This window comes from Haliotis rufescens, unplaced genomic scaffold, assembly GCF_023055435.1.
Source record: "Haliotis rufescens isolate VD_foot unplaced genomic scaffold, xgHalRufe1.0.p SCAF_11, whole genome shotgun sequence".
In the NCBI taxonomy this organism is placed as follows: Eukaryota; Metazoa; Mollusca; class Gastropoda; order Lepetellida; family Haliotidae; genus Haliotis; species Haliotis rufescens.
In genome coordinates, this window is record NW_025963791.1 from 23051883 (window position 1) to 23067902 (window position 16020).

The 16020-nt window shown below is 42.9% G+C and overlaps 1 protein-coding gene across 2 annotated transcripts in view; it reads left to right on the forward strand.

Annotated features, from left to right (window-relative positions):
* Positions 1-2352: 2352 nt before the first annotated feature.
* The window catches only part of LOC124132808 (dual oxidase maturation factor 1-like), a 26188-nt gene continuing 12520 nt past the window's right edge, over positions 2353-16020 (forward strand). Inside the window, exons 1-3 of one of the 2 annotated variants that reach the window (XM_046496946.2) lie at positions 2353-2556; positions 10597-10780; positions 12632-12689. In XM_046496946.2, the coding sequence (XP_046352902.2) occupies positions 10619-10780; positions 12632-12689 (220 nt within the window). In that variant the 5' untranslated portion in view covers positions 2353-2556; positions 10597-10618. The remainder of the gene's footprint in view (positions 2557-10596; positions 10781-12631; positions 12690-16020) is intronic. The other variant, XM_046496947.2, reaches the window with a different exon arrangement.

A 16020-nucleotide genomic window follows, 5' to 3' on the forward strand; every position in this document is an offset into this window, starting at 1 on the left:
AAAGGGGCATAACTCTATTCTAATAACGGATTGCGTGCCACTACACAGTCACTGATATGTATTATCCATTTTCTTACATTTTGCTGGAGATGAAAGACTTTAGGACATTAAAGAGATTTTTTCAACTTTTCATGAGGCATTATACTACATAATGATCAAATGTTAAAACACCTTTAGGGTATTCTGGATTACTATGTGTCCACTGCTCCAAGAAATGAACCGATCTGAATCCTATAAAGTAAACTACGGTTATAATGAACTCAAAGGGACTACTTATTTTAGTTCTTTATAACCGTAGTTCGTTATAAGTATATATACAGCATGACTACAGCAAGTAGTCGGGACCAAAAAATAAGTTCGTTATATCCGTCAGTTCGTTATAAGCGTGTTCGTTATAACCGTAGTTAACTGTAGGTGGTACCATTATACCTCCATTAAATCATTGTATATACCTAGTCAAGCATGTTCAGAAGATGGGAAGGTAGGATACAGTACTCAAAACGTTCAAGGCACGTCGTTTGGCACGGGGCCGTCTTAGCCATTACCCGTAGTATCATGAATGTACAAATTAATAGACCCTTTGTACGAAGCACGGAAAGGTCGCGGTGACACATATACCTGCAAACCGGCCGCTTCAAAATTGAAGTAGTGAGTGTGTTGGGTTTATCGCCGCTTTTAACATTATTACAGTTATATCGCGGCGTGTCAGCTTAATGTGGGAGGAAAGCCCGGAGTGGTGCAGGTCTCAGACGTTTACCACTTCGGTGAAACCCACGAGCACGGGTATGGTGCTGACAAACCTAGAAACATAATCGGGGCGAACCAACAATCATAGGTTTCTGGCGTGCCCAAGGGACGCAACTCCGCACAGCGAATCGCGGCGCCTTTGACGACTGGGTCAGCCGTGTCCAAACTTGAAGTAAATAAAGATGTATAACTTTGCAAATACTTTGAAGTCGATGACCAAAAGTTGATAAACGAACAACTATCAAAATAGTAGGTGCCGTTCGAAGATAGAAAAGGGTAGATTGCATCGCGGGAATAACTATACACCAATAACGATAACAATTAACCGTCTCACCCAGCTGTAGGTAACCCTGTTTGGTAAGGGGTACCAAATATCCGATTTTGGGTGAAATATCCGATCGATCCTTTCGACAATGGACTTTTATGGGGCATTTATATCTTTATATCTTTCGACGGATAGTCCAGTGCAATTGCCATAGCAGCCCAGGAGCAAATTTGCGGGTTCGAACCCCGGACGGGACTCAACCCAAAAAAGTACGAGAATCTGTACTTTAGTACTCCCTGCAGCGAATTCAGGCGCCTTAAACGACTTACGAGACAGAAGATGTAGTACACTTGATAATCGAGGACGGATATGATTCTGTAACAGTTCATGTCGATTTTAATATGTTTGTTTGTTGTTTAACGCTGCACTCAGCAATATTCTAGCTATATGACGGCGGTCTGTAAATAATCGAGTCTGGACCAGACAATCCAGTAATTATCATCATGAGCATCGATCCACGCTATTGGGATACGATGACATGCATCAACCAAGTCAGCGAGCCTGACCACCCGATCCCGTTAGTTGCCTCTTACGACACGCATAGTCACCTTTTGCAGCAAGCATGGGTTGCTGAAGACCTATTTTACCCCGGATCTTCACGGGTAATATACATATGTGAGACAAAGATAAAGTTTCTTTTAAAATTTGTTTTAATTTTTCCAGCTATTACTCATCCTCATGTAACTTTCTCAATTCAAAAACAAATAAAGCACAACGCATGTCCACCTCCGACAATCCAATATATTGTATCTTCATTCTGTAACATAATATATAATTGAGAAATAATACACCTATTCTACCCCGGGTCTTCACGGGTCTATTTCAATATGTGATATTGATAGACATGTTAGTGTGTGTACCCGTCCGTGGAAAGCAATACATTTTCTTTACAGTCATGATGTGCAGGTGTATTGTTACCAGTAAATGATACCGTCATAAACATGGGAATTGAACTCATAACTGACTCACGAACGGCGACAACTGCAGCTGTGCAACGATTCCCATTCTGCAAAGGTACGTAACATGATGCGCCTTCAGAACACTGGGACATCTATGTCCCAAATACCCTGTGAAGCGGCGCGAACAGCCGACCCATAAAGCCCTACTAAAATGTTCATTGTATCACAACAAAAATAATAATCAAAATATCAACAGTGATCAGTGTACAAGAAGAGCACATTACGGTTGCTATATGACTTCCTACTTAACGGGCAACTATAGTGTTCGTGTATGTATGTATGTATGTATGTATGTATAAAGAGAGAGATATATATATTTACGTTAAGCTAACAAGGAAGAAAATTACAGATTGTGGGTATCACGTGACTTTGAACAACACCAGTGGGTGTGGGAGACGAATGTCTAAAGCAGAATAGGAGCACAGCTACACAGTTTCAGAGTTCACTCACGTCTGTGGACAAGCTGCCAATTTCAGGAACCTGTGTAAACCAAACAGGTGTGGAATCGGAGTGTTTCACTTGAAGGTAGGTTAGATTTTATTAGTCGAAAAGTTTGAACAACAAACCAGGAAGGTAAATACGAAGATAAAACTCATTAAATGTATAGGAAAATGTACAACTTTATGAATATTAATTTTTTGTTTATTGAATTTAGCGACGTTTCGATGAAGATTCTTACACCGTTATCCTATCGCTATGCAAAAAAACCCAGAAGTTTACTTTCCAGCAAGCTGTAGATTTTCTTATTCACTCACCAACTTCTAGAATGCCCACTAAACAGCCTTAAATATTAATGATAGCCATCAGTGTTTATTCACAATTTTATAAACAGTATATATTTATACTACATGCATATTACGCGCATTGCGGTGAGGGTTATCCGAGCGTGTGCTGTGCATCATACACTCGACACAGCCATTACGCCGCGCTCACTAGATCGTGGACAACTCGGTGATATTTTGTTGCCGTAAGCCATAGGGGCAACGACTTTTAAGACAAAATTCATGAAATTCCGTCGTTAATATCATATGAGGACGAGTTAAAACAGAAATATGCAACCGTAGAGCCCCGAAATTGTTTCCTTATTTGTTCTGCGACGTTGTAGGTAGGTGGCGTACAGATATGATTCACAAGCTCAGTTGATAGGCTTAATGCGCATGTATATGAGTGGTAAGCAAACATCGTTTAAAAAAAGTCCCAATTCAGTTCACATACCAGCATACTCTATGGTCACACAGATGCGTTAACAATCTTGCACTGAATATGTCTCGCTCTTCTAGACTGTTTCCAGTCTCCCCTTTGGTCACGTTTGATTAATTCACTCATATTTTGTAATGTCTATTGTTTTTCTATTTACTCATTGAATTAATCCATTTTTAATATTCATATAGGGTGTTGCGATTTACACAAGATTCGCTGTATGGAGATACTTCGTGCCACGATAGACTTACCGTATTTCGTGATGTTGTGTATCTATACAAACCTAAAGGACAATGATGCGTAAATAGTGTTTTCTGAACGCGATTCCTAATATAATATAATTTCAATTGACTCAAAGATACTAATATGCTTCGGTGTATTAATTCTGTAATGGAGAAATCATGAAAATATGTTGATTCCGTAAGTTTGTTGTTTTTATTATGGCCGTGGGATTCTGGAGACCTACAAAAAGTCATACCGAACTTGGGGAACACTGTGTCAGTGGCATCAGTAGGACTTCCTGAAGGTCTCCAGAAATATCAAGCTTTCTACTATTGTTTTCCAGGTTGTTGTTATTTTTTGTCAAATGCTCATACGTCCTTTCAAAGGTGTATTTTGTCAAGACGAATGGAGAGTTTAAATGAATAACAGTATAATAACAGTGTATGACGTCTACCCAGTGAAATCTCGTTAATCCGAACACTGCTGAATCCAGTGAAATCGTCCGGATTAGCAAAATCCTTTCAGTGTATCTATAACCGGTCCCTGTTACTGTTAACTACCGTTAAACAGGGTTTCCGGATTAACGACTAGGACACCGTTAAAACGGCAGGTTAAAGTTGCGTCCCTAGTCCAAAAGTCCAATGAAAGAAGGCATTGAAGAGTATCTAGCAAAACACATTATGCAAAGCATGTTTTAATGTACACACATTTTCTATTCCTTTGACAGCCATATCTTCACTGTCAGCAAACACGAAATGCAATGTGAATGTGTTTGGGTTTTTTCTTTTTCTTTTCTCTGGCGTTGAGAGACATATCCCGGTCTTGTGTGTTTGGTAGAATGGGTCTTCAGCAACCCATGCTTGTCGTAAAAGGTGACTACGCTTGTCGTAAAAGGCGACTAACGGGATCGGGTGGTCAGCTCGCTGACTTGGTTGATGCATGTCATCGATCCCAATTGCGTGGATCGATGCTCATGATATCTTTTACTGGATTGTCTGGTCCAGACTCGATTTTTTACAGACCGCCGTCATATAGCTGGAAAATTGCTTAGTGTTGCGTTAAACTTGGCATTTCCAAGTTTTGGCAACATTGGAGATATATATTTTGAAACAATTTAGCGGGGGCACTAGGCCTAGCCAAGCGGGATCAGTACGGGATCTGTGCTTGTAGACCTCTGCGTCTTGAAACCTTTTTCACAAATTAAAATTGTTGGATTTCTGCCGAAATATGTTTGAATTGTTACCTTGTTTCGTTTTGTCGCTGTGTGTACATCTGACGGCACTTCTTAAAGTTATGACAGGACAGGCCGACAGTCAACAACGTCTGACCGTGGCCGTGACGTCTCATAGACTAGGGTTAGAGTAGCCTCCCCTTTGACAAAGGGCAGTTACTTTAGCGGACAGACCGATTGATTGCCGCGAAAAGCAAGTAAAAACAATAGTTGTTTTGCGTATATGTTGCATCGCTTCAGTTGGAACTAAATTGGCTACTGTCACTGTCCGACAGACACATCACTTACCCTGTGGCGTAATAAATATTAATGCGCGCATTCCAGGACAGCTCGCAATGTTTCGGTAATGTTTGTGAGAGAGGGACAGCGACTTTCAAGCACAGAATTAAAGAATGACATTATGTGATAAAGAGGTTATCGCGCGAGTGTGTTTGGGGATGGTGAATATCCTGTATTAGGAATAAACACCATGTATGTAGCTCACAAAGGCTCGCTTAATACAATGTTTATTCTTAATGCAGGATATTTACCATCCCCAAACACACTCGCGTGATAACCTCCATTGATGTGTATATTTGTTGCTCAACCCACATCCCCGCCTGGACAATGCAGTGCGCTGGGGCAGTATACCGCGGCGCCTATCTCCCCTTTCCGGTGTTTGCCCTGTGCCTTGAAGTTGAAACCCCGGTGCTGCCACACTTGAATACGTATTGAGGTTGAGGTGACATGGGATTTGACGTCTCCTTGAAGATTATTGCACTTATATATGCACATATGTGCCGATTTATAGTCCCAGCCCACTAAGAAACCATTGCAGCAGTTTTAACAAAGATACCCCACTCAGACACAGTAAACTGACTCCGACCCGGCTAGTCCTTGTTTAGACCCTTAATGCCGAGCGCCATGCAGGGTAACAACAAGTATCATTTAAAGTATTTTGTTATGACGCGGTAGGGGATCGAGTCAGAAGTCAGAAATTATCAATTATTTTTATTACATCTTTTATGTAAAGACAAAATGTATTTTTAAAGAACTAAGCTAATTTTGCCAATAATTTATTTATATTAAAATACCATTGCGTTGTTTTAGATAGACACTCTAAAAGAGTCCACTGTTCCGACTCGTGGTCTATGTATCATATATCCCTGCAATATATCCACCCCGATTAGGCTTGTCTCATATTTACTTTAACATTATGAATGCAGGTGAAGGGGAACACGTGAAATCAGATAACAACGGGTCATGTCCTACTCGTATTGTCTACCGTTGGGAAGCCACGGCGGTTAGAATTGTATAGAATGATATGAACACGGGCCACAGGAAAAAAACCGATTTAGCTGGTCGATCCGTTGGGTTACAATAGATCACTGAAGACATTAGCATATACAAATGTGTATTCTAGTGTTGAAATGCGTCAATACATGTAAGGTAAACATTATAAACTATGACTTTATAAACACTGTTTGAATTAAAATCGAGTACCGCCTTATACGTTAAGGGTGAAAAGGCAACAGAGGCAGACTTTCAACACGCTCAAAGAGACACAGGAAGAAACGTTATCCTTTATTCACAGGTAAATGGCAGTTGTTACTTACTGCACCACTGACCTATATATATAAGTCCGTGACTGCACGAGCGGCACGTGATGGATGTACAGTAAACTACGGTTATAACGAACACGCTTATAACGAACTGACCGATATAACGAACTTAAATTTTAGTCCCGGCTATTTGTTGTATATATGCTGTATATATGCTTATAACGAACTACGGTTATAACGAACTAAAATTAGTGGTCCCTTTGAGTTCGTTATAACCGTAGTTTACTGTATGTTCCACAGTAAACAAAACGACGAACTTCCTGATCAATGGCAATGTGTAGATGAAGAGATAAGCCAAATTTAAGTATTGCATTATTAATCCAAAGTTCATTGTTACATGATTTCATGATCATCAATCCTACGATTGACGGTAACGATATGTAAATATCATGATAAATATTCATGTATCGTGTTTATTTCAACCTTAATCTCCCAACATGCATCTGCATTCGCGACATTCTCTTCACGCACGCCGACATTATTAATTAATCATACAGTGACAATCACAATGCAAAACGATTATACAACATTGTAGTACCAATGAAACGTCGTTTAGAATGTTTTTATAATTATATGATGGTATCAAGTTACACCCCCGTGTTGCCATGAACAAGGAAGTAAGTCAGGCAACGCGACCGAGGTGTGCACATGCCGTATCAGGGAGCTACATAGGACTCTATGGTAACACGGATGAGATGACAATCTTGCACTGAATATGTCTCTCTCTTCTAGACTGTTTCCAGTCTCCTCTTTGGTCACGTTTTATTCATTCACTCATATTTTGTAATGTCTCTTGTTTTTCTATTTAGTCATTGAATTAATCCATTTTTTTCATATTTGTATGGGGTGTTGCGATTTACACATGATTCGCTGTATGGAGATACTTCGTGCCACGATAGACTTACTGTATTTCGTGATGACATGTATCAAAACAAACCTATATTTGTTTAAAGGACAATGATGCGTAAAATACTGTTTTCTGAACGCGATTCCTAATATAATGTCATTTCAATTGACTCAAAGATACTAATATGCTCCGGTGTATTAATTCTGTAATGGAGAAATCATGAGAATATGTTGATTCCGTAAGCAGAATCCACGAACCCGGAAGCTGTATGATATGAAGTGTTTACTATCGAGTTTGTTGTTTTTATTATGGCCGTGGGATTCTGGAGACTTGGGGAACACTGTGTCAGGAGGACTTGTATCAGTAGGACTTCCTGAAGGTCTCCAGAAACATCAAGCTTTCTACTATTGTTTTCCAGGTTGTTGTTATTTTTTGTCAAATGCTCATACGTCCTTTCAAAGGTGTATTTTGTCAAGACGAAGTGAAATCTCGTTAATCCGAACACTGCTGAATCCAGTGAAATCGTCCGGATTAGCAAAATCCCGGTTTAACGAATCGTTGTTGAAGATAATCCTTTCAGCGTATCTATAACCGGTCCCTATTACTGTTAACTACCGTTAAACATGGTTTCCGGATTAACGACTAGGACACCTTTAAAACGGCTGAGTAGAGTTGCGTCCCTAGTCGTACCAGGATCCGCTGGTCGTACGTTCAATTCCAAGAGTCGCCTCGATTATTACCCTTGGTAAACGCCCACGTCACCTTCCTCCCACAAAAAGCTGACAAGCAGTAATCTACAGTGCAAACGGCGAACACGCTCTCCAACCTGTCGGAAACATTGTTTTGTTATGCATGATATTCAAGTAGAGTGACTTAACAATTAGAGACGCAAGCATCGACTTTGTTTACTGTCCAGCTTTATACGTCAGCCACTACGTTGTCGGTCTGAAAATTGACATATATGTACATGTCATTCTTAGGTTCAATGAAAGAAGGCATTGAAGAGTATCTAGCAAAACACATTATGCAAAGCATGTTTTAATGTACACACATTTTCTATTCCTTTGACAGCCTCGTCTTCACTATCAGCAAACACGAAATGCAATGTGAATGTGGTTCTTTTCTTTTTCTTTTCTCTGGCGTTGAGAGACATATCCCGCTCTTGTTTGTTCGTTCGTCGATTGAACCTTGGCCCCTTCATTCTCATTTAAATACAAAGGCGTTTACATGTATAACTCAGTACTAAAGTAGACAACCTGCTAACATGTCAATAGAGTTTAACAATTATTTAAAAACTTACTCTATATATAGAGTGTGACAGGTTGATATTGGAGGAATGCCATGAGGACGATGAACACCGTCATGAGCAAGGGACATAACTCCCCAAACGTTTAGTCAACTGGCCATCCGCCTCCAGACAGATTGGTTGGTTGGTTTGTTGTTTTACGCCGCACTCAGCAATATTCCAGCTATATGACGGCGGTCTGTAAATAATCGAGTCTGGACCAGGCAATCCAGTGATTGACATCATGAGCATCGATCTACGCAATTGGGATACGGTGACATGCATCAACCAAGTCAGCGGGCCTGACCACCCAATCCCGTTAGTGGCCTCTTACGACAAGCATAGTCGCCTTTTACGACAAGCATGGGTTTCTGAAGACCTATTCTACCCCGGATCTTCACGGGTATCCAGACACAGAGGGGCAGATATATTATCATGAGGATCAAATCACATTAACTACCGCTGGTTGAAACAACTGATTTGATCTGAGGTCCGCATCACCGCGGAAACTATCACTTATAGAAAAGTGCTTCTTTCTCATTATTGTCCGTAGGCATTTTGAAATAACGATGTACACTTATCGGTTATAAACTGCAGAGTTGATGTTACAACAATATTCAATGTCGAGATTGATTCAATGTATGCACGGCAGTGCCTTTTGGGCAGGAAGCTCTCGAGAAAGAAATCAAGGGATAGAGTTATTCAGGTTTTAGGGAAACAGAGAGACAAATCCACGCCGCTTTACTCAATAGCTATGCTCACACGAAGTTCGCGCTGTACGGAACCGTGCTCTAAATTGTCAACATGGTATGTTTATCTCCTAATTGTTACTTACCCAATCTTGCAGCGATAGACTTCACACACAGACAGGTTTAAAGTGCATCAGTGGGAATAAAACTGAGCATGCCAACCTCATGTTCACTGAATTCCGATACCATCTCATTGCTCACCCCAGAATCCCGAAACTGCTACAAATCTAAAAGAATTGAGAAAACAGTGCAATTTGTTCTTACTGAAAAAAATATCAAATACGATTTTATTTGCACACCGCAAATCCCTCGTATACCGAAAGGGGAATGACACTCTCAGCTCCTTGGGGAGTATTCAACAGACGCCAACATAAGCTAGAGAGTTCACAGGCATTTATACCACCTCATCGCGCCTGGTACCCGACCCGTGAAGACCCCGGGTAGAATTAAAAATGCTTGCCGTAACAGGCGACTATGCCTGTCGTAAGAGGCTACTAACAGGATCGGGTGGCCAGGCTCTCTGACTTGATTGATGCATGTCATCGTATCCCAATTGCGTGGGCCGATGCTCATGATGTCAATCACTGGATTGTCTGGTCCAGACTCGATTATTTACAGACCGCCGTCATATAGCTGAAATATTGGTGAGTGCGGCGTTAAACAACAAACAACAAATAACAAACAACGTACCTGGTACTCGTTCTTTTTGAAAGACTCAAATAAAGCACAAATAACACATTTCAAATAAAGCAACTTATCTTAGAGACAAGTGGTTTCTGTATCGTGGATGAACAAACGTCAACTAGTAAAATGAAAACAAACGCCATGTTTTTACATTTCTTTTCTTACATTTTATGCGTTTACTTTGATTTTGTTAATAAGTACCAGGGTCACAGATGGTCAGTCTTCTTAAGCGCCGCAATTCTCTGTGCAGAGTTGCGCACATTGGGCACACCAGATTGTGGGTTCGAATCCCGGTTCGCTCCGATTATGTTTCTAGGTTTGTCAGCACCAAACCCGTGCTTCTGGGCTTCTACCAAGCTGGTAAACGTCTGAGACCTGCATCACTTCCGGCTTTCCTACCTTTTCTAAGCTGACAAGCTGTCATGTAACTGCGCGGAATACTGTTCAAAGCGGCGTTAAACCCAACTCACTCACTCACTCATAAATACCAAAATGTTTCGCTCGTTACGCCGAAGACACGGGTTCGATTCCCGACATGGGTACAATGTGTGAAGCCCATTTCTGGTGTCCCCCACCGTGATATTGTTGGAATATTGCTAAAAAAAAAACGTAAAACCATTCTCACTCACTCACTCACCAAGATGTAATGTAACGTCACAGTTTCAGACTTTGAGGCTGTTATACGAGGCCAGTATAGTGACCCTCTCCAATAACTACACTCAACCACTTTATCTGTTATGTTTCAGCATCGTCGTTGGCAACGCCATCATGGGCTTATACACAGCATTCCGCAAGAATGGCGCCCCAACATTCTACGAGGCCAACAAGACGCCATTCGAGGCTGACCTCTTGGAGTCCGGTCTCATCTTTTGCATCGTCATTCTTGCCTTCTCCTTCTATGTCGTACTGCCGGGAATCCGGGGCAAAGAGGTAGGCTGTCTGTTGTACTGTCTGTTGTACTGTCTGTCACAAGGAAGTAGGATGTCTGTTGTACTGTCTGTGACAAGGAGGTAGGCTGCCTGTTGTACTGTCTGTGACAAGGAGGTAGACTGTCTGTTGTACTGTCTGTGACAAGGAGGTAGGCTGCCTGTTGTACTGTCTTTGACAAGGAGGCAGGCTGTCTGTTGTACTGTCTGTGACAAGGAGGTAGACTGTCTGTGGTACTGTCTGTGACAAGGAGGGAGGCTGTCTGTTGTACTGTCTGTGACAAGGAAGTAGACTGTCTGTTGTACTGTCTGTGACAAGGAGGTAGGCTGTCTGTTGTACTGTCTGTGACAAGGAGGGAGGCTGTCTGTTGTACTGTCTGTGACAAGGAAGTAGACTGTCTGTTGTACTGTCTGTGACAAGGAGGTAGACTGTCTGTTGTACTGTCTGTGACAAGGAGGGAGGCTGTTTGTTGTACTGTCTGTGACAAGGAGGGAGGCTGTTTGTTGTACTGTCTGTGACAAGGAGGCAGGCTGTCTGTGGTACTGTCTGTGACAAGGAGGGAGGCTGTCTGTTGTACTGCCTGTGACAAGGAGGCAGGCTGTCTGTTGTACTGTCTGTGACAAGGAGGGAGGCTGTCTGTTGTACTGTCTGTGACAAGGAGGTAGGCTGTCTGTTGTACTGTCTGTGACAAGGGGGCAGGCTGTCTGTTGTACTGTCTGTGACAAGGAGGTAGGCTGTCTGTTGTACTGTCTGTGACAAGGAGGTAGGCTGTCTGTTGTACTGTCTGTGATAAGGAGGTAAGCTGTCTGTTGTACTGTCTGTGACAAGGAGGGAGGCTGTTTGTTGTACTGTCTGTGACAAGGAGGTAGGCTGTTTGTTGTACTGTCTGTGACAAGGAGGTAGGCTGTCTGTTGTACTGTCTGTGACAAGGAGGGAGGCTGTTTGTTGTACTGTCTGTGACAAGGGGGTAAGCTGTCTGTTGTACTGTCTGTGATAAGGAGGGAGGCTGTTTGGTGTACTGTCTGTGACAAGGAGGGAGGCTGTCTGTTGTACTGTCTGTGACAAGGAGGTAGGCTGTCTGTTGTACTGTCTGTGACAAGGAGGGAGGCTGTCTGTTGTACTGTCTGTGACAAGGAGGTAGACTGTCTGTTGTACTGGTTGTGACAAGGAGGGAGGCTGTTTGTTGTACTGTCTGTGACAAGGAGGGAGGCTGTTTGTTGTACTGTCTGTGACAAGGAGGTAGGCTGTCTGTTGTACTGTCTGTGACAAGGAGGGAGGCTGTCTGTTGTACTGTCTGTGATAAGGAGGGAGGCTGTTTGTTGTACTGTGACAGGGGGCGGTCGGGTAGCCTAGTGGTTAAAGCGTTCGCTCGTCACGCCGAACACCCGGGTTCGATTCCCGACATGGGTACAATGTGTGAAACCCATTTCTGGTGTCCCCCGTCGTGATATTGCTGGAATATTGCTAAAAGCGGCGTAAAACCATACTCACTCACTCACTCACTCATTGTACTGTGACAAGGAGGCTGTTGGTGACACTTGTTTAATTACTCCCCTTGTGAAATACCTCACTTCAGATGGTTTGGTGGGGTAGCGTAGAGCTTATCCTTGTACCTTCTTGTATATTTAACTGAAAAAAAAACTGTAGTGAGTGAATTATGATCCTTGGTCTCAGTAATATTGTCTTCTCCTCTACCTTTCACATGGATGTGAAGCCCATTCCTGGTGTTCTCGCCCCGATGCGTAAAGCGGCGTAAAACCATACCCACTCACTACAGAAAGTTAAAACATATGTTTATTTCCCATATTCCTCAACGACATCAAAATGGTTCTCTTAAAATATTTTTCTTTTCAGAAACTCTTCACATTTACCCGAATTACAGTCAGCTTATTTATCGGTGCTTCCATATTGTGTAAGTACGCCCCAACTCTTTGACATACAACGAAGGGAACTCAGATAGAACTGACGTAGGTTTATTTTTTCCACTTGACAAATGGCACGTTTACCTTTTCGAGTGAGATATCAGGTTCCTATTTGCACATGCAGTTATTCGTGGATATACCTGCTCTGCAAGGTTAATGGACGAGATTAGCCGGTAACCACCCTCCAGCACACAAGCAACGAATGCATGTATGTAAAGTATATGTACATATCACTTATCAGCCACGACACTGTCAAACTTCCTGCATCATTATAACGATGACGTCACTGGAGTTACATCCTTGTTAAATGTGCCGGCGTTCAACACACAGTTTGCCCGTGTATATTAGGCGTTACCATTCGACCGCCTACATGGTCTAGTGGTAGAGCGTCCGCCCGGAAAGCGGAAGGTCGGGGGTTCGATACCCGGCCGGGTCACACCAAAAGACGTTAAAAGATGGTACTTGTTGTTACCCTGCCTGGTGCTCGGCATTAAGGGGCTAAAACAAGGACTGGTCGGAGTCAGTATACTGTGGCTGAGTGGGGTATTCATGTTTAACTCTGGCATAGTATATCAGTGAGCTTGCACTATGAAATCGGCGTCAGTCCGGACTAGTACCAGCTATAGATGTGCAATAATCTTGGATACGACGTTAAAACCCCGTTTCACCTCACATGTACAGTTATAAGATATCAGAGTGACCATCATGCATCATTGTAAATCCTCCAGGTTAACCTCTGTCCTACATAAATTACTGTTTGTGCCTCACGTGTCGATGTACTCGGCCTGAGAGAAATAAATTACTGCTTTGTTCTGTTTTGTTGGAAGATTTAGCGCATTAAATATCAAAGAAAATGAAAATGAGAGGGCCCGTTTAATAATGGTTGAGAAATACTTCACGGTCATGTTTGTCTAATAACCACCCTAAGCGCAAAAATACTGTGCTGTATCATTGAAAATATATTATTTGTGTACGACATTCGCAGACTGTTGCACAATTAGCGTCAAAACATTTGCAAACATTTCAAAACAATTGGGGGAGTCATTTGAGCCGGGGGGGGGGGGGGGGGGGGGGGGGGGGAGAGAAGAGGGGGGAGGGGGGGGGGGGGGGGGGGGGTATCTGAGCCTAAGGGAAGTCATCTGATCCTAGGTAGTCTGTCTTACAGACCCTGATACAAATACATCAAATACAGCCCATGCAAGTCTATAATGTTTGGCAAGTCTAGATTTCTGCAGTATCCGGAAAAATGAAGAGAGTCTCAGGGCTCTTTTTATTATTTTTTTAAGATAATTTAACAACTGGTTTGTTTTTTTCTGTACGATATGTTCATTTCAGAGACTAGATGATAGTCTAGAGCCTAGGCTCAAATAACTCTGGGTCGTTATCTCAGCCTCCTAAGCCGCCTGTTTCAGTCTGGTGGTGCCCGGTCACGCACTGCATGACACTGCAGGCTTCACGGCTCTCAATCAGGAAGTGACCTGGCGGAACCCACTTCCTACTCGGGCGCTTATCGTGATGGGCATATTGTGTGTAGATGTCAGTGACGTTTAACGAGTGTTTAACTCTTTCAGTAAACGTACATACAGTCGATAGGTCTGACAGTTTAATACAATTTTTTAAAAACTATCAAAGATGTTATCACCAATGCATTCTAACATTTGCTACATGCATATGCATACGTGCTATTCGATTCAAACACAAGGTAAAGGAACATATTTTGAACTTCTGCATAACTAAAGTACTCACGGAAATGAAAAAAAAACTGTTTTTCTCAATTTAAAAATCGACACAAAGCGTAACGTCGCTGGTAAAGACGAAATAACAAAACAAGTCGAAAAGTACTAGTCTGGTTTGCTAGTTTGATCTCAGTGAACAATACAAAATGTACTTTACAGGAGGTAATTTGTCGTCACTTTCAACATTCAAAAATAAACAAAGTCCAAATTGACATAGCAGAAACAGACTATAGGCATTATGCACCTGTTCTCACCTGTCGTCAAGGTGTCATAGGTCATGGACATTCACCTTGATCTACTTACACCGGGTTATGCCCTGTTTCACAATAGTTTGTTTTATTCACATTTTTTACACACTTTCACTTGTAAAAAGGCATAAAAACCTGTGATATGCTGTATTTTGTGCCAAGGCCCAATTAGTACTAATTGAGTTGTTTGAATATTAACATATTTTGTATATTAACTGCATTATTTAAGATCTGAGGTCGAAAAAACACGTTTTTTTCATTTCGTGAGGACTTAGTGACCCGCTAGTGCCATCCCTCTTCAATTTCATCCTCTCTCTCTCTTCACTTCTCCATCCTTTCTCTCTGAATTCCTCCTTCTCCGATTTCTCTCTCTGAATCTCCACCCTACCCCTCTCGGCCCAATCACTTTCTCTCTCCCTTTCTCTATTGCTCCACTCTCCATTTCTCCCTCTCTCTTCTTCCTCGCCCTCGCTTCGAATCTGTCTCGCCTTTCTTATTTCTGGCCGCTCTCCCTTCTCCCTCTCTCGAGATCTCATCCCCAACCCCTCTCTCTCCCCAACCCCGACTCTCTCCCCAACCCCTCGCTCTCCCCAAAACCCTCTCTCTCCCGCTAAAACCCTCTCTCTCCCCCTCTCATCCCCAACCCCTCTCTCTCCCCAACCCCTCTCTCCCCAAAACCCTCTCTCTTTCCACAACCCCTCTCTCTCCCCAAAACCCTCTCTCTCCCAACCCTCTCTCTCCCCAACCCCTCTCTCTCCCCAACCCCTCTCTCTCCCCAAAACCCCTCTCTTCCCCAACCCCTCTCTCTCCCCAAAACCCTCTCTCTCCCCAACCCCTCTCTCTCCCCAACCCCTCTCTCTCCCAACCCCTCTCTCTCCCAACCCCTCTCTCTCCCCAAAACCCTCTCTCTCCCAAAACCCTCTCTCTCCCCAACCCCTCTCTCTCCCCAAAACCCTCTCTCTCCCCAACCCCTCTCTCTCCCCAACCCCTCTCTCTCCCCATCCCCCTCCTCTCTCCCAACCCCTCTCTCTCCCCAAAACCCTCTCACTTTCTTCAGCTCCATTTCTATCTTTTCTCCTTCCCTTCTCTCTCCACCTCCCCTCTCTTCTTTTTCTCCCTCTCTTTTTCTTCCTCTCCATTTCTATCTCTCCCCTCTCCATTTCTCTCCTCCTCCCCTCTCTCTCTCATTTCTCACCTCTCTATCTCTTCCTCCTCCCCTCTCTCTCCATTTCTCCCTCTCTTCCCCTCCCCTCTCTCTCCATTTCTCCCTCTCTATCTCTCCCCTCCTCTCTCTCTCCATTTCTCCCTCTCTATCTCTCCCCCTCCCTCTCTCTCCA